At 49.5% G+C, this 19,439-nt stretch overlaps 1 protein-coding gene across 2 annotated transcripts in view; it reads right to left on the bottom strand.

The window, feature by feature from the left end:
• Kiaa0556 (KIAA0556 ortholog) overlaps nt 1-19,439 on the bottom strand; it is a 169,332-nt gene that overhangs the window by 20,683 nt on the left and 129,210 nt on the right. For both annotated transcript variants that reach the window (XM_026781483.1, XM_005351193.3), the window contains 3 exons: nt 10,863-11,736; nt 2,962-3,663; nt 1,817-2,025 (listed from right to left, as the gene is read on the bottom strand). In XM_026781483.1, coding sequence (XP_026637284.1) covers nt 1,817-2,025; nt 2,962-3,663; nt 10,863-11,736 — 1,785 coding nt within the window. The remainder of the gene's footprint in view (nt 1-1,816; nt 2,026-2,961; nt 3,664-10,862; nt 11,737-19,439) is intronic.

The raw sequence follows: 19,439 nt of genomic DNA, 5'->3' as shown, positions 1-19,439 counted from the left end.
CTAAAACGGACGAGTTTCCACGTCTCCCAGAAAGAAAGAAAGAAAGAAAGAAAGAAAGAAAAAAAAAAAAAAAAAAAAAAAAAAAAAAAAGGAAAAAAGATGGCCTCAGACCATAGCAAGTGGTCCCTCACTTTGGCAGTTCAGAATTGGCATCTCAGGGGTGAGCTGAAACTCCTGTATTGTTAGAGTTCCTAGTTGATCCCCAGGGGCAACCGGGATGGACAGTCGTGTCTCCTGATAGGCCACAGTGGGCTGCTACACCCTGCTTGAGGTTTCCATGTAAGATTGATTGCTTTTTATTTAACATTAATTCTCCTGGGCAAAGAAGCCTTCAGTGCTTCAGACAGGAATGGTGTAGGGCAAAGGAAGCGAGAAGTTTGTCCTTCCTAGAACAGGTCAGGTCTATCAACAGGTTTCCTGCTCCTTGACATTTGGAAAACACTGGGCAGAAAAAGGGCTTCAGGTCAACTCCATGGAGCCCATGGGTTGAGAACAGACTGTGCCATGCTTTGTGGCCCGGGGAAGGGTTGGAACATTTTAATTAATTGCCATGTTTAAATTGAGACAAAACCCAGATTTCTGGCTTCTCTTGGAGCACAAGCAGCAGTGGGTGATGAGCTGTCTGGGCAGAGCTGCGGTCCCTTCTCAGGCTCCTGCTCACGGCCCTCCTACCGCAGGCCTGCCTGGCCCTCCTGCTGCAGCCGCACTGCTTCCCTCACACGCTCCTGTGCTCACCTGGCTGCCGGGCCTTCTGGCGTCCCACCTTCTTCTCACTCCTCTTTCTCTTCATTACAAGAAGACCCTCCCCTGAGACCCTGGGGCTTCTCCATTTTCATCAGTGGACCCTGACAAGGGCTCACTGTTGCCCATTTTCTCTGGCATTGTGCACTCAGGTTCTGACTTTGACTCCTTCACGGTGTACCCTCAGTTAAGATACTCAGTCCATGCCCTCAGCAGGCATACAACAGTCCCTACTTGGGGGCCATCATGGGGTTAGGCTTGCAAAGCCTCTATCACTAGTGAGCTTGATCATGTGCTCGGGCAGCCACGGTTATGCTTATTGCTTTATGTTTATAAGTGGCTCTAGGGATAGAACCTAGGCCTAGCATGCCAGACAGTACTTCTTTAACAAACTACATCTGGACCTTCTTTGTGCTTTTTGAGACAGAGGTTCTCTAACCTAGCCAGGCCAGTCTGGAATCCATTTTATAACTGACTTGCCTTGAGCCTGCGGATGGCCGGTTTCCAGGCCTGTACTAACAGGCTCAGTTCTGGCCATTGTTTTAACTGCAAGGCTGCCTCCTGTAGGTGTTTGTTCTACTCACAATGGTGAGCGATCAGAAGCTACCCCAAGCACACCCATCTGCCTGCAGGGCTGCCAACCTCTATATATTATACATGCATGCACGCGCACGTACACACACACACACACAAATACACACACACACACACGACACTGAGCACAACATCCAGCCTGTAATTCCTGGCTTTGATGAAAATTTGAATCCGTACTTCACTTTGGTTTAAAAAATAATAAATAATTAGAGAGTGAAATATGAAATGCTGAATAGAAAATGAAACAGAAAAATGGGGCCTGTCAAGGCAGCGGCCCCAGCAGGGTAAAGGACACCTGCATTACTTCCCTCCCTGCTCTGAGTTAGGAGCAGCAATCCATTCAGGAGCTGTCCTAGCACTTGGGAAGCTGAGGCAGGAAGACAGTAAGTTCAAGGCCAGACTGTGCTGCAAGGTGAGACCTTGTCCCAAACAACAAAAGGGATCCATTTAGGGGTACCCCCCAGCCCCACTCCAGCCCTACCTGGTCCTGGGCACCCAAGCCAGCCTGTGTGAAAGGCCGCTCGTCTTGACCATCGCTGTCGGCAGTGCTGGGCCTTTTCAGTGCCTCTTCTGGCTGGAAGCCACACAGGCTCTCAGCATCCATGTCAAATGTCTCATCCAAGCAGAATATGGCCTCCAGGATGTCCTCATCCGTGGTGAAAAGGATGGTGTCTCCAAAGTGCTCAGGGGCTGGGCACATCACCAAGAAGAGATAAAGTTGAGCTGGCCTAGGCCCCAGTGATCTGCTCTCCAGAACATGTTCTGGTGTCCCACACACTACGTGATCACAAGCAGCTGACAGTTCCTAGTGTGAGCCAACAGCTCAGTCCCTGCATTTCACCAAGCTGAGCGCCACAATGATCTACTGTTGGGACCTCATGGAATGAGAATCTTTGTCATCTGTCACCGAATAAGTCCCTGGAGTGTGAGAGGCACTAGATGTCCAACCCAGATCCCAGAGCCTGTTTCTGCAATGCTGGGCATGGACCCCAGGGACTTGTACATGCTACGCAAGAGATGTACAATAACTTATAGTCACAGAGTCCCCTTGCTTTAAATCTTGAGACAGTCTTGCTAAGAAACCCAGAGTGCCCTTGAACTCTTTCTATAATCCACATGGGCTGGAGCCTATGGGAAGTGAGATTTCAAACAGCGTGTATGGGGAAGGTGGGTAGTTTCAGGGTGATTCTGTCATCTGTGCATAACCCTAGTGCTGGGATTGTAGGTATACACTGCTTAGCCTGGCTTCCTGCAGGCCCTTTTATGAAGCACTTCCCCTACAAGGTATAGGAATTATGCTCCCAACCTGGGGAACTGGGTTCCATGGGAGCTCCGAAGCCCATGGCTTTCCTAAATACCCCACCCCTTTGCCTTAAGGCAAGAAAGATGCTACAGTTCATGATCTGACTTGCAGAAAAGCCCCTCCTCAGATTCAGGATCCTGGTCCCTAGACAGACACTTGGTATTAGGAGGCCAGCTCTGGCCCACCCACACTGGAGGAGGTAAGAGGTCATCATGTCTATCAAGAGGACTTTATCTATACTGTGCTAGCTCATGAGTTTCCCCTTCATGCCTCAGTGAGCAGCAAACAAGGACTTCTGGAACATCCCCACAGATATACTGTACCTCCCATCAGGGTTCCTGAGGCTTTGGCAATTTCTCCGTCAAAGATGCACTGAGTATCCAACAGCATAGTGATGTCCTTCACACCACGGAAGGAGTGTATTCGGGACTTATTGTAATTCCAAATCCTAATCAGGGCAACTTGGCAAGGGTGCGTGAACTCAATGGAGATGGAGTGGGTCATGCCTGGTGTGAAGGGGGCCAGCCAGACGTGCATGTCATCCTGGGTCCTGTTCACTCCATCTATGAGGTTGGAGACTACACGTGGGTCTTTCCCGTAAGCTGGTAAAATATTGATGTCAGGGGGGTCTGCTGTAATGCTGGAAATCTGTACTGGCTCCCCCGTGGAGCTGAATATCTCTATGCCATTGAGGCCAACGTAGTGTCTGTCTCCCCAGGTGGACTTGATGTCAATGACCAAGTGCTGCCCATAAGGGAGGACTGGGATTTTAAATTCACTGTCATCATCTGTCTCTACAGAGGGTTCCGGCTCCTCCTTCCTGCAAGGGCCTGGGGGCTCCTCACACCGGCTCCTCTGCTGCTTCAGGAACTCATCTAGGATGTCCCCCTGTGGCTCCAGGGCAGAGATGCGGCCCCGATGGGCACGGTCGAAGGCAGTGAGGGAGTCCCAGGATGCGTGGAGCGCATGCTCTTTCTCACCGCACAACTGCAACCAAGACAGTGTCCCGGTGGCCTGAGTGTCCTCTGAAAGAGAGAACACAGGAGTGGGTAGCACCCCGTTAGTGTCACACCCTGAAAACTTCCTTGTGCAATGGCTCTCAGCTGCCCTGGCTGTCCCACGGCTGGAGAGGCCCTTGTGAGAGCTGTGGGCCAAGGCTTCAGGAGTGGTGAGGGAGGAGCATGGCTTCCAGTCCCACGTGACCTTCAGTGTTGGCCTTGGAATCTAGACTCTCATTTCAGAAAAGACAGCTATTTTTAATAGGCTTTGAACTTTCTAGGAGTACAGTTATTATACCAATCAGGAGAAGGGCTGAGTTAGAATCTTGAATGTTCTGATCTTAAAGGCTGGTATGTTGCAGACTTGTCCTCCACACTGAGGGGGTGGAGCCGTTAGGAGGCAGGGCCATGTACCTGAAGGGGACTCTGGATGGTGGTCTCTGTTCTTCCTTTCTTTGCTTTCCAGTTACCAGAGGTCAGCAGCTTCCGTCACCACATGCTGCCACCAACGCATGCTGCCTCACTGCAGGCCCAAAGCAACACGGCCTAATACTTCAGGCCTGGAGGCTTTGAAACTGTGAGCCTTGATAAAGCCATTCTTTTTGAAGTTGTCTGTCTCAGGTACGACAACAGGAAGCTGACCCAGGAAGGCTACTTCAGTGTTGGGAACGCTACCAGAAGTCATCTCACTTCGAAACTCACATAGCCAAGGAAACATCATTGCCCCAGGGTCTGAGCTGGTCACAGTGTGGGCTGCACTGCACTGAAGGCTGGCCTAGTCACGTGACTCTGACAGCACTACCAGGCATTATTCAACAGCAGGAAGGATGTTCAAGAACGGGGATGTTAAATCTGCAATCCCAGCACTTGTCTGTGGAGACCGGAGGACCGCAATTCAAGGCACTCACCTTCACCGAGTGTATTAAAGGGTAAGGAATCTGCCTGCTCCCACACACGGAACAAAGCCCGAGTCCTGAGCATGCGGACACAACCCAGTCCTCTGAGGGAGGCTCTGACACCCTTCTTGGAATCTAGGAGCCCAGTGTAAAGACCTCAGTGGTCCATCCTGGCCCCCAAACATAGCCAATGATTATCACCCACCATTCTGAGCAGACAGGGGCATGCAGCACCACCTTTCAATGTTGCTTTTATACTGGGCAGTGCCTGCTTTCTAGAGGGCTTGGGACCATCAATTATCTCCTCTCTAGAATCTTCCAACACTGCTTCCTGCGGCTCACTCTGCCCGAAGACACGCATAAATCTCTGCTGCATAGAAAAGAGAACCTGCCAGATCCTGTGGCTTCCTCCGATCATGCCCTGTCCTGCCTTTTCTGTGCAGACATGCTACTTCCTGTTGTAATAGCAGCCTCTCAACCCCACTCCAAATGCAGCCTCCCTTCTTTGGGAACAAGCCTCAGCTTTCTGGAGACCCTCCCACTTGTCGGCTCTCCACACTGAAGCTAAGGGGGCTACCATTCCCCTGCCTGAGCCAGACTGATGGGATACAGGGTGGAATTGTGAGGGCCCAATTTGACTGTGAGGAACCTGCCTGAAAATGACATCAACTTCAGAGCAGGAGCCAAAAGATACAGAGATACCCTGATGGCCTTATCTGAGCTCCTACCCCCACCCATTCCTAAGAGTAGACCCCTGGTGGCTTTTTGCACTGTGGATGCCTGACACCTATGGTTCTCAGAACTTGCATTGATGTGACTTTCTACAAGAGACAATGACTTCTCAGTCTTTTGTGGTCTTCACTTCAAGCATGACAAAGCTCCTGCATTTGGTAGTCCCTGTCCCAGTGGTTTAGGAGACATACCAATTCAACTTTATATCTTCTGACCCAGAGAACTAGCTAGACAGCTCGCTCTTCCTTTCTTTCTTTCTTTCTTTCTTTCTTTCTTTCTTTCTTTCTTTCTTTCTCTTCCTTTCTTTATCTTCCTCCATCCTTCCATCCTTCCCTCCCTTTCCTTTCCTTCCTTCCTTTCTCCCACTCTCTCATCTTCCTTCCTTCCTTCCTTCCTTCCTTCCTTCCTTCCTTCCTTCCTCTCTTTTTCTTTCTCTTCTTCCTTCCTTCCCTCCCTTTCCTTTCCTTCCTTTCTCCTGTTCTCTCTCTCTCTCTTTTCTGTCTTCCTTCCTTCCCTTCCTTTCCTTCCTTCCTTTCTCCCATTCTCTCTTTTTTCTGAGATGGGGAAGGGTCTCACTACATAGCTCAGGTTGGCCTCAAACTTGTGATCTTCCTGCTCCAGTCTCCAGGATTTCAGGAGCACAGCTATACCCACCATACCCAGCCTATCCACAGCTTCTTATCACGGTAGTGCCACCCTCTTTTTGCAAAGTCTAGGAGTACCTGAGACTCACTTGATGCTTGGTTCCATCTAGCCTTGTTCTAACCCAGCTCCCATGGGTCTCCCAGCTCTCACATGGGCACTGCCCAACCTTAGATTCATTTCTGCAAGGGACCCTCAATTCTAGCAACAAGACCACTGGGCTCCTTGCTGGTGGCAGATAGGAAAAAGTGGACAGGACAGGCACAGGAGAACCCACAGGTGATAGCCTCCAGGCTGATCTGAGGGGACTAAAGGCAATAAGCTGGTGTCAACAGGCTTCTCTGTCCCAGCAAACACTTCCACATGCTGTCTGTATATGGTCCAATCACTTGAACACTCTAAGCCAAGAGCCTACAGCAGAGTTTGTCACATGCCATTCTCATTGCCAAATTATTTCTTATACCAAGAATAAAAACAATCTTGCTACTGTCCACAAGGCTCTGATATGGCTTCTCAGTTCTACAACCTCCATCTCCCTCAATACCACTCTGCTCTGCTCTGTCCCACCAGATGTCTGTCCAAGGACATATCAGGAGTCTTCTTCAGTGGGGCCTTCTATGGCCTCTGCTGGGAGAGCTCTTCCTCCAGTTGATCACTTCCTTCTAATGGCCCCTGCCACTTCATCCTTGTTCCCTGCCATACCCCACTGCCACACACAGATAGCACGAGGTGCAAGAAATACCTAGGAAGTATTTGCTGGGGCAGGAAGGCCTGTCGACATCAGCTTCTTGCTTCCAGTCCCCCGGATCAGCCTGGAGGTTGTCACCTGTGGGTTCTCCCACTCATTCCCAGTCCCCTTCTTCCTATCTGCCTCCAATAAAGAGCCCAGAAGTCCCCACATTATCTCCTCTTGGGGGCTGGTGTGACAAGTGGCAGAAGGAGCTCTAGCACGGGCTGTCATCACACGGGTCCCTGTGATCTGAATTCCTCTGACTGAAAGCAATGGCAGGGTTGGCCTGCAAGCATGCCAGGAGACACTAAGCACCACACATCAGGAACTTGGCCGGCGTGCCTGTCAGGGAGCAGGGACTTGGCATTTCTTCTGAGTCTGCCTTCCAGACTCTTCTCTGAGTCACATACTTGGTTCTAAAAGGAGAGGTGTAGACTTTCTCCTGGCCCTCTTGAGTGTGAAGGCAGCTGGACATCCGTGTGTCTCCCTGTGTCTCTGTTTGCTGGGAACATACTCTGTCTACTGCTTGGGACCAAGCTAAGGCTTGGTCTGTCGCTGCTGACAATCCTATCCTAAATCTGCTAGATGAGAAGTTTCTTTTTCCTTTTTTGTGGTATCCGATGAAACCCAGGGCCTTGCACACATTAGACAAACACTGTCTCGTTAAGCCATGTTCCAGCCCCAATCCTAAACCCAAATGGGCAGCAGAAAGCAGTAGTGTCCATCTGCAATCTGGAAGGACCCTGATGATGACATAACAGGATCCGAGGCGCCAAAGCCTCCTCCTGTGTTGCATCAGCTACACAGCTCAGTGTTTAGAAGCTGCCCTCACATCTGCATCAGTGGTTACTAACACGAGAAACAAGAATGGATAAGGGCAAATACAAGCACTACCTTTCTTTCAGTGAACCTGCTTCAGCTGTTGCTGATTGGACAAGGGCTGGACACCTGACCTAAACCCACCAATCAGGCCCCCAGAGACTCTGGAACTGGCTGCAGGGCCCACAGCCAGCACTCAGTCACTCAGGCCGGAGAGGCCTTTGGCTGCCTGTGAGCAAACTAGTGAAGAAAATGAGGCTTGGTGGACTTGCGAGGAGAACCAAGGGGTCAGGGAGAAGATGCCAGTAGCCTTTAGCATCAGAGTACCCCGACTTCTCCGCCTACTCCTCTTCACTGCTCACAGTGAAGGCTGATGGGACCTCATCTACCTGTGACTAAGGAAACTCACTTCCAGAATGTAGATGGCATAATAGTAAAATCTGATTCCCTACTGAGCCACGCTGAGGACAGTGGTGAACTCACCATAGTGAGGGTGGAGCTCTCAAGCCTCTGTGAGCTTACTCACTCCACTAGCATCTTGGTGGATTCAGCCATTATGCTTCTTGGAGGCCCAGGCATACAGGCTTTGGCACTGGGTGATGAGTAATAACACAATTTCTAAACAACTTTCCTCATTAGCAAAACCAGCTAACAAGTATAAAATCTCAAGGGCCCGATTCTTAATGTGTTGCTGAGCCAAGCAGGGAAATGCCTGGCAAGAAGCTAAAGTGAGACTGAGGCCTCTGAACCTGGACAGTTGGACTGTTGCCTGTCACCAAGAACTCCCTGCAGCTCCTCGTCTGTTTAGAGCCTGGCTGACCATTCAGTGAGCGCTGGCAGCCATGCTAATCAGCCCCAGGAGTACTGGTTCCAAGCAAGGACGGTATGGCTGATCCACTACGGTCATATGCTACTGGCTGTGAGAAAGGAAAACCCAGGAAAGTTACTTAAACTTTTTAAGCGAGTTTTAAGTAAGATGGGGCTGTCAAGAGGGTTCAGAATCATTAAGGTTAGACCAGACCTCGGCAAAGAGTAAGCATGCATGGATCCAGTCCCTGCAGCTTCTTGTCACCGCTGTCCTGCCCCATAGCATGTCACTTGAGCCAGGCTTTCACACTCAGAAGGCTTTGCTTTCTGTCTATATTGTGTCCTTTAGTGTGTGTATAATTGTGGGTGCATGTGGGTGCGTGTATACAAAGATTTGCATGCTTGCAGCGGCTGGAGGACAACCCTTGGTGACCATCTTCAGGGAATGTCCACCTCCGTTGAGACAAGGTCTCTCACTAGCCTGCATATTTATTTGGCTAGACTGGCTGGCTAACAAAGGATCCTATGGCCTCTACCTCCCCAGAGCTGGGATTAGGTGGGTCTGAGGATCCATTAGTAGTAATGTTTCCTACTAGCCCCCATACACTCCTGACCATTTTAATGTGTTTCTTGAGGCAGGGTCCTTCTGTGTAGCAGAGGCCAATCTAGAGCTGGTAATACTCCTTCCTTAGTGCCCTGAGTGTAGTGGTTCCAGGCCTTGTTCCACCACATCCCTCTGAGGTTTTCCTGATCTCTTCGCTCATTCTCAGAGTCTAGAGAGAAGTGGGCAGCAGCAAAGACGCAGAGGGCAGCGGTGGTTAGGTGGGTTAGCCTGAGGGATGTGCTCTGCATCTCATGTGCCACGTGAGGGACCAAGCAGACACTCGCTGATACAGCGAATAGAGATGATTCACTAAGGGAGCGCAGGGGTTCCTGTGGCCACAGCAACAAGAGGCAGAATCAGAGTACGGTGACGCAGGCTAGGGAAGGGGGAGCAGGAGCAGCGACCATCTGCTGGTGCATGCCTCTCTGCCAGGGACCTGCCAAACACAGCCCACAAATCTCAAGTGACATCTAGAATCTCTGTGGCACAGTTCGTATCCGTTACAGTGAGGAAAGGGACACTTTGTGTGTGGGAAGAGAGTGAGAGGAGTCAAGACTGGGTAGTAGGCGACACAAGCTGATGTCTCACTCAGGACTTGTCCAACACTCCCCAGGTGCCAGCTTTGTTGCATCACTAAAGGCCCTGTCTTATTTGTCCCTCACATCTTGAACAAAGGTGTGTCACATCCTACTTTACAGATGGAGAGCAGAGAGCCAGCAAACAGCCAGATTTATTCAAACGGCTTCACTATAAGGCACTCCATAACACAGGGGCAAGTCTGAATCACTCTGGTGCCCTCTTATACAGATGGACACAGAATCTCCTCCTTACTCAGGATGGACATGTGGACAACACCATAAGCCCACTTATACATTCAGGATGTCCTTACAGATAACCCACTGCAAAGACTATGATGGTCTCAACCTAACTCTGCCAACAGATGAACTTTCTGTTTTGTTTTCAATACTGGGTTGAGTTCAGGGCCTTGCATCACTGAGCTACATTTTGAGTCCTTCTACCTCTTTGGAGTTTTGTTGTTGTTGTTGTATTTTTTGGGTTGTTTTTGGTTTGGATTTTGGTTTTTTGAGACAGGGCTTCCTCTATGTACAGTCATAGCTGCCCTGGAACTAGCTCTGTAGACCAGGCTGACCTCAAACTCACAGAGATCCATCTGCCTCTGCCTCTCAAGTACTGGGATTAAAGGTGTGCACCGCTACTGCCTGGCTACCTCTTTGTTTTGAGACAAGGTATTACTGAGTTGACCAGGCTGGCCTTGAACTCACTCTATAGCCTAGGCAGGTCTTGAACTTGTAACTCTCCTGCCTTATCCTCTGGAGTAGCTGGGATTACAGGTTTGAGCCATGAAACCTGATAATTTCTTTTTGACACACACACACACACACACACACACACACACACACACACACACACACAGTGGTTTCAAAATAATCCCTATCAGTTGCTAACACTGTAAAACAAGACTTCTCCATATTCCAGTTTGTACCAACAAAAGAAAAAGAGACTGGCACACTAGTCATGCACTCCCGAAGGCCAGCAACAAGACTGTGGAGTGATGGCTGCCTCCTTCCAATGGCCTTGGACCCTCTTAGCCACCACCCTACACCATCTGGAGATTCTTTCTATACTCGGGCTAGTGCCAGCTGTGTTCAGCATCATCCTGGGGTTGTCTTCTAACAGAGTCAGGGAAGTTACTAGGGACTAATGTCTTTATCAAAGATGAAGAACGAAGTCCATTTGAAAAAACCATGTACGGCAAGAAAAATGGGCCGAGGGACAGGTTCTGGCACCAGTGACAATCACAACTAGGAGTTTAACATGCAGAGTGCCCAGTTATCCCTCATTTGTCCCATTCCTCCAGCTGGGACAGTAGATTTGTGACTCCTACTTGAGAAAAGCCCCCTTGTTTTATAGATAAGGAAACCAGCGTCCAGGGAGACAAATGGCTCCATGTCAACTGAGGTTCCTCGAAGCTTACCTTTGCTGGCTGGCTGGTCATCACCATGGCTATCACTGGCATCCTTCTTCAGGGCCCTCCTCCCACTAGCAGGGCGATCCCTGTTAGGAGGCTGGCTAAAGATGTCTAAGTCGTCACCACAGGCTTTAGATGATGCCCTCTGGGGTCTCTCTTCAGTGATGACATTCCAGCTGCTAGTCCTCCCTTGCTCACGGCGAGGGCCTTTTCCCCTGGCCTCCAGCTCTCCAGAAGCATCACCAATGACATCATCCAACAGAAGCCTGTTCTTCTGTTCCAGATCCTTTTCAGGACTGAGCCACAGGGGTTTGGGCTTCCTGCCTGCCTGTTTCTTGCCCATCCCTGCCAGAGAAGGCTGTAACCAGTGTGGGGTTTTCCCAGAGGGTTCAGGGATTCTTTTGCCTTTGAGGTTTTCCAGCTGTTGGATCAAAGAGGGCTCCTCTTCCAGAGGAGGACATTTCCCAGGAGAGGAAGAAGAAGGGATACTGGGCCCATCACCCATTGAGGCAGAGGCTGCCAACAATCTTACATCTTCCTGTGACTTGGACAAACTGTCCTTCGGGCAATGAGTAGAATTCACCCTTTCACCAAGGAAATCTCCTTGTGAGGAAACTGTCATCTCCACCAAAGCTTCAGCTGGCTGTGAGCAGCTGTGCCCGAGCTGCTCGTCCCCATTCATGCTGGCCATAAGGGCATTTTTGCTTCCTTCCCAGTCAGCACGCAGGGCCTTCTCTGGGCTCTCAATCTTCTCACTCTGGAGGTCAACAGGGATGGTACAATCAAAAGGGGCCTTGCCTCCTCCTTTGTCTAGCACACCATCAAAGATGAGGCTTTTGTTGACATAGAGTTTCACATTCTTGGCACCAATATCGAGATCCTGAATGCAAAAAATGGAACAAAGGAAAGCGTGTGTCAAACTGTGGAAGTGAAGATGCCCCCAAACAGAAAGGTAAAGTCCAGAAAAGTGAGCACGCTAGAGCTGAGCCAGCAGCTGTGAAATGGACTCCCCTTTTCTCTCTCTAGGAATCAAAGAACTTTCTCAAGGCGGCAGCCTCGGTGCTGTCTCGGCTTTCATCGCCTCCTGTCAGGACACTGGTAATGGCCCACTAATTGGTCTCGCTGCTTCCCTGTCTCTCGCTGCTTCAACCTGATTCACATTGCCACAGGAGTTCATCTCCTCCAGGAGCAGAGATGCCCCATCACTCCCTTGTGACACCCTTCACGGCTTTCACAGCCTGTAGCAGCATTCTTCAAGGACTGACTCCAGCTGGGTGCAGTGGTATATGCCTGCTATCCAAGCACTCTCGAGGCCCAGGGCATAGTGAGTTTGAGGCTAGCATGCACTACAAAGTGAGACTCTGTCGCAAAAACAAACAAAAAAAGCAAAAACAGAACACAAAATGAAAAAACCCACACACACTCACACAAAAAAGTCAATATGAATATGTGAAGCAGACGGAAATGAGGTGTGGCTCCTGCAGCAAGGGGACCTGCTGCTCAAGTCACTGCCGCCTCCTGGGGCTCCTCGAGGATCTTGAAAGCAGAGCCTGAGACAAGGATTTGAGGCAGGAAGTAGGGAAATAAGACGGGGCAGGAAGAAGACCCGAGAGTATCTGAGCTCTTCATTGCAGGGGCAGTTGAGGGTCCATCCTGTTGGGACTCTACAATGAATCCAAGGCACAAACCTTGGAAGTGTCCCCCAAAGATAGAATCTAATCCATTTGTGCACTGCTTGCTAAAGGTGGCCCTGGGTAACAGTGCCCTCAGACATCACAAGCTGGGCATGTTTCCACAGCACATAGCCCAGCAAAGCAACTCAGGTGCAGCAGGGCCAGCACTCCAGGGACCCACCCACTTCAGCGGCAGTTGCAGTCAGGGAGAGACCCAGGGGATGTGGGGCAGGTGTACCACAGCCACAGCTTTGATAATGGCAGTTTCTAGGGAATCTTTGCCCTACTACCAAATTTTCTAGATGTTTCAATTGCACAAGGATGTGGAGAATGAAGGCCAGCATGACATATAGTGACCTTCAAAGAAAAGTCCCTGTCCCCTCATAACCTAAACACATGCCTGCATCTTATGCTTATCTATTCATGCTTAAAATAACACTACCCTCCTCCAGCTACTGGTTACTTCCCCCTCTCCATGGTACAGCTCTGCCCAGGCTTTACTGTGGAATATAATGCATACATCAAACAGTAAACACCTCTTTTCAGCTGCTCGGTGAGTCTTAACACGTACATCTCCCTGGAACAATCTCCACACTTAGGCTTAGACGCCCATCACCCCAAGTTTCTTTTTACACTTTGAAATCCCTCTCCATTTCCCCAGACAACCACCCACCTGCTCACCATCACTACAGATTTTTACGTGTGTGTGTGTGTGTGTGTGTGTGTGTATGTGTGTGTGCGTGTGTGTGTGTGTAGACCTGTTGTTAGAGAACAACTTGGGGGAGACAGTTCTCTCCTTCCACTATGTGTATCAGGTCATCAGTCTTGACAGCAAGTGTTTATATCCATGAGCCATCTCAACAGGCCCCTTTTATAAACTGACACTCACATTTTCTAGAATTTTGACATGTAGCTTTTTCAATGGCACCCCTTTCTATCTGGCTTCTTTCATTTAGCGTAATTACTCTGAGATGCATTGGGATGGAGAGAGGCTATGGTTTTCTTCCTTTCGATTGCTGCGTATTCTAGTCTACAGAGGTGCCCCACAAGTTGCTGTCACCCCTACAGTGAATCAGTTACTGCCACTCCCCCATCAGGTTCCTATCCCAACTCAATACAGAATCTGCTGTGCCAAGGCGCCCACAGCCAGAGCAATGGCTTATCCCTGCTGTCTGGGTGATCACAGCAGAGCCCTTCTCTCAGCTATGAGAGTTATTTACAGGACTGGCTCATGGCCAAAGTCACGGGATCTCTTGCTCCCCTGTCATGGCTGGCTCAGCAGCATGAATAGGCAGCTATTCCTCCTCCTTCATGATCTCCTTGGCTGGGCTTCCAGTGATGATATGCCCATGTTATTTGGCATCTTCCTAGCTGGCTACTCCCCTGCCCAGCCTCCTTGGCTTGTCTCTGCTCCTGCAATCCCCACCAGCTCAGCTGGGCCTCAGTGACTTGGCTGCCCTAGGTTCAAGGCTATCTTTCTGAGTATCTTGTGCTCACCATGGCCCGAGGCTCTGAGTGCCTCTCTGATTTGAGGATGTCCATGCCCTACTCTTCAGTCCTGACCTCTCCATTGGCCCTTAAGGCATGGATGCCCCTTCTGCTTCTCTCCTCTTGGGAATCTCAACCTTTATGTGCCTCAGATCCATCAAATACTTTTTATAAACAAAACCAATAACAAATAAGGAAAACACATACTATGTAGCCCAGGTTAGCCTTGAATGTGGATTCTTTTGGCCCCTGGCTCCTAGGTGCTGTAGTTACAGTTCTCAACAGAGCTCTACATCACTTTCCCTCAGCCAAATCTCTCCCCTACTCAGTCAGCTTCCCAAACCCTAGGCAGCCCCTCTGATGACCTTGTCCCTGCCCCCACCATATCCAACCTGTCAGGAGTGCCTTTTTCTCTCCTCTCCAATCCGACTTCATCTTTCACAGACACTGCTGCCCCAGTGCAGGCCACTGCCATCTCTCCAGAGACATCAGAATCAGCTAATTGGTCTCTCTGCTCCTACTCTGCACTGTCACCCGGCACACACACTTCATTTCCTACATAGCAGCCAGACTCACTTAAAAACAACTTCAGTCAGAGCTCAGCAGCCTCCTGTGTAACCATCCAGCAACTCCATGCTGTCAATCCCAGCTACTCTTAACAGTCCCAGATCCTGGCTTGCTGGCCTCATATACTGCTCCTTGATGCCATGGCCCACATCCTTCTTGCCTCCAGAGACTCCCCAACACCAGGCTCTGAAGAACACCCCACCCATTCCCCTCTATACCCTGATGCTCTGGAGTTCTTCCATCTCAGAAATGGTTTCTCTCATCAGCATTTCTGGAGGGTTAGGGACAGATGTTTGTTATGTTTGTTTGGAGAGAGGGTCTCCCTATGTAGCCTTGGCTACTATTGATCTGCTCACTATGGAGACCAGGACAGCATCAAGCTTATAGAAATCTGTCTGCCTCTGCCTCCCCAGTGAGGGATTAAAGATATGCTCCACCATAGCTGACTAAGGGGGCTTGTTATTTTAGACATGGTCCCAGACTCGAGATCTAGCATTACAAGCACTGGGATTACAGGCCTGTACCTCCATGCCTGCTTGGCTGCTAGTTTGTCTCTCCTAACCAAAGTGACTCTCTAAGTCAGCAGGGGTCCTCCACAATTGTCCAAGAATACAGCACATAGTAGGATCACAGCCATCATGAGGGAACTGACACACAACTAGCCTAGACAGTCTCCTAAGACCAAAGAGCAAGAAAGGGGGCGGTCTGTGTCTTTTCTTCCCAGGCCACTCCTGCCCAGCTTTGACTTCTGATCTATGGTTAGCAGTATGGGCTCTGAGGACCCAGAGCTATCAACCTACCCTCATTCTCCATGCCTTAGCCTCCCTGCAAACTAAATCTGCATGCTCTAACTAAATTCTCAGATCACTGTGGACAGGTTTCAGAGCAATGCAGAGAGCCATCACACCCGTATCCCACCGCAGGAACTCAGCGTCAATCATCCAATTGTGAGATGGCAGGCTACTATTTGCTGGCTGTCAGAAGAGTTGATGTTCAAAGTGCGCTTTTACATGTTTATATGGATGTGTGCTCTGTTTAGTGGAGGCACAGAGCAAGCGTGTGCTGTGAATTAATCAGAACACAGCTTGTGGAGGGGATGGCATGGGCAGCCTTCAATGAGCTGTTCTGGAAATTACCACCATGGAAACATCCAGCAGACAGAAACACTCATTTAAAGAGATGGTAGGGTGTAGATGGGGACCCTTCCAGACAGTGGTGAATGAGTAACCTAGCTTTTCTAATGAGATGTCTGGCCACCGAAACATGTCTTACATGGACAGTCGAGAGCCCCACCTAACTATTGATGTCTACTGCTCAAGAATTATAACTGTGGCAAAAGAAGGCAGGTAAGGGACATAAGCCAGGTAAAGAAAGAGGGGGCATGGTGATCATGAGCTAGTCATGGCCATAGGGAGTGAGGCCCCTGCCTGGTCTGCAGCTTGCATCTCAGATATTTCCAGCACACACTACTGTGCCCGTGGCAGGTTTGGTGTGGGATATCTGGACAGGAAACAGAAACAAAAGTCTGTACTGCCCCACAGTCCCAGACACCCTGCAAGAAGCATCAGAACTTTCCTTTCTCCCTGTGTCTAGCTAGAGTTCAGTTCTGGTTAAGGGCCAGCACAGACTGAACTACCTGTGTGGGCAGAACTCTGGGTCCCCAGTTTCCTAAGCCCCCACATACCATCTCCTGCTTCCTAAAGGTAATGGTCCTGGCACCTTGCAGTGGGTGTGCAAATGCATACACATCCTTCCAGATTTTGTTCTACCTACAGCCACCACTGAGCATCTGTGGGAGATTTATTGTAGGGTCCCCGTGGATACCAGCATTGTCTCCTGTCACAGTCATGTGTATAAAATATCACAAATTTGCATATAACCTCCGTACACCCTCCTGCTTCCTCCAAACCATCTCTAAGTGACTTATAAAGCCTAATACAATGTAAATGCTATGGAAATTGTTATTCCACATTGTTTATGGAAGAATAAGAAAAAAGATATGTTCAAAAGAGATCTTTTCCTGGATATTTTTTATGCTACTGGTTGAATTCTGGGATGGGAACCTGCAGGTAGGCAAGGCTGTTGTTATGTAGGTGGCCATATAAACATCAGCAGACCTCAAGGGTTTACTAGGAAGCTTTATGGGGGTCCATACCTGTACCACAGAGCCCTGGGGCAGAGTCTTGCAGGTAGGCACCCCTCAGCAAAACTCTAGAAGAAAGATACCTTTTCCTGTTGTAAGACCTAGCCTCTACCCCATGTCCAGTTACCAGTGCTTTACCTGAGGCTCTTCCTTCTTTACCCCAGAATCCAGTATGTTCAGAAATCCCATCCTTCTGACTGCATCACCTAGAACCATCTCTGAGTGTGCACTTATGTGCAAGTATACTCTCCCACTTCCCTTTGTTTAATGAGAGCTATGGTGGTACTTGTGTTGATGCTGCCTCAAGTGACGCTCTGAAGCCCCATGGCTGCTATATGGTCCCTTTCCCAGCTCTCATTTCCCCTTCATGCTCTTTCTCTCTAACTCCTAAGAACCAGACACACTGACATGATAATTCATGTTTAACACATTATAAGTATTATTGCAGCCAAGGTAACTGAATTAGCTTGCCAAGGCCACTTTCCTCCCTAGCCTGGCATGGAAACTGCCCCGCCCCTTCCAATGAACACACCTACTATTCAGCAAAGGGGAGTAGTCATGTGACTTCCCTGAGGCAGAAATTGTGGGTGCAGGGCTCTAAAGTCACTGTCCCCAGAGGTGACTACCAGCTCCAGCAAGGCCAGCCTCTCCAGCAAAGCATTTGGACACAGTATTGGTTGAGTCCAATCAGGGTGGATCTGGGAAAGCAAACTGTGCCTTGAGTGACCACTCAGCCACAGTGGACTTCATCTGTGCCAGCCTGAAGGTATCCATATACCAGACCCACTGCACAGAGAATGTGAACCAATCTCCTCTCTCTCTGCACTCAAAGGAGGTCCTAGAGGGGGAAGCAACTGAGGCTCTGGGATACTTGGCTGGAGCGAGGGGTCTGCCTCCTCTACTGCTGCTTTCACTTGGTTTTACCAGGCCTGAGACTCTGAAGAGCAGGCTGTTGTGTCCAGAGAGTGTTCTGTCGGGTCTCAGGACAGGCTCAGCACAGCCTCCTCCAGGAAGGCCCTAGCCCTTCTGACTTCTGTCTCTCCTCTTGATGCCAGTTGTTGAGGGCTTTGCTCTCAGACTTGCTACTTGGCTTCCTGCCCCTCTGCTAACCATCTGTGTACTCCTGTGCCTACCAGGATGTGGGGCCTCAGTCCTGAGGCCTGCATTTGCTCAAGCTACTGTGCATGAGCTGCCAGGGCTCTGGCTCTATCAGGGAGGAACTCGGGAGGGTGACCAAAGCTATGCATCTTTGTCATGTGAACACTTACTTTTCTCAAGGGAGCGGGAGACAGTGGGATAGCAGACAGGAGAGGAAGGAGCTAATGGAAAAGGAGACAAGCTTCAGAAATGGTTAGAACTGCAGCTGAGGTGACCATAGAGGCACAAAGGGACTGGACCAGGACAGGATGGGGGAGGCAGCATTAGAAGAGAGGCCAAGATGATGTGGGTGGTGAAATTTTTTGTGGCCCAATAAATCTCTCCAATGACACAATAATCCAAATCAGACCAAATCAAATGGAATTAGAGAAAGCCCAGGTTTAATGAATACCGGCACTCCCGGGTGGCCTTTCATCACCTCGGAGAGAAAACGGGGAAGAAAGACCAGAAAACCACGTGTTTATTCTCTGGGTTGCTGTTTAACTACCCTGTGGGAGTGGTCATGAGCATTTCTGGAGAGGGTCAGCATTTGGTGAACTGTTTTGGAGGTGGAGCCTGGACTGAGACAACTCCCAGAGGAGCGGGCTTGGGATGGAACTTTCACCCAAACATTCCAGACTTTTTGGATATATGGATGCCAGGAGCTAAGGTGAAGTCTTAACCCAAACATTTCAGACTCTGGGTATATGAATGCCAGGGGTTAGGGTGCTGTTTTCACCCAAACGGGTGGTGAGCAGGCAGGCCTGGATTTGGATAGGCTGAGCTGGGGCATAGAACATTCAGGGAATGAGGGGTGGGAAAGAAAACAACCCGGAAGGACTAAGGCCTGAGTCAGTAACTGCCATGCAGCTGTTCTGCCACTCAGCTGTCCTGACATGCAGCTGTCCTGACACGCTGTCCTGCTGTGGAGGCCCAAAAATGTGAGCCTATTTTCACCTTGTCTGATGATCAGAGAGTTTGAAAGTGGCTCAAAATTGTTGACAACAAGTATAGCTATACATCCCGACTCAAGATGTGGTTACTTGGTTCTTTTGACATTAAGATAGCTCATACAAGTAGGTCTATTCCATCCTGACAGATGGTCAAGTTATACAAGTGTACATCTGCTCCTTCTTTTATAATATGAGGTAACCTGGAGAGTGGCTGCTGTCAGAATACTTGGTCTAGGGTATGTTCACTGCCTAAACAACAGAATGCTAATGACTTGATGTCTCAACGTGTTAAAGCAATTAACTGTTCAAGCTGCCCTTTGTATCATGTTAAAGGAGTCTTTTGTTGCCTTCTTCCCCCTTTTGTATTGGGGTATAAAAGCATATGGAAAATTAAACATGGGTGATTTCAATATTCACTGGAACTCCCTCTTGGTACTATTCTATGCTTTCTGCTTTATTATTTTCACATCTTTGTACTCTTTACTTACATTTCTCATCCCCACGCCCCTACCTCTGGCAAGAGGTGTTTTGCAAGCCTAGTCCCCAATAACCTGCTACACAGCTGTCCTGCCACACAGCTGTCTTGTCACACAGCTGTCCTGCCACACAGCTGTCTTGTCAC

The sequence above is a fragment of the Microtus ochrogaster genome, chromosome 8, assembly GCF_000317375.1.
Source record: "Microtus ochrogaster isolate Prairie Vole_2 chromosome 8, MicOch1.0, whole genome shotgun sequence".
NCBI classification, from domain to species: domain Eukaryota; kingdom Metazoa; phylum Chordata; class Mammalia; order Rodentia; family Cricetidae; genus Microtus; species Microtus ochrogaster.
This window is presented reverse-complemented; position numbering and strand designations above follow the sequence as displayed.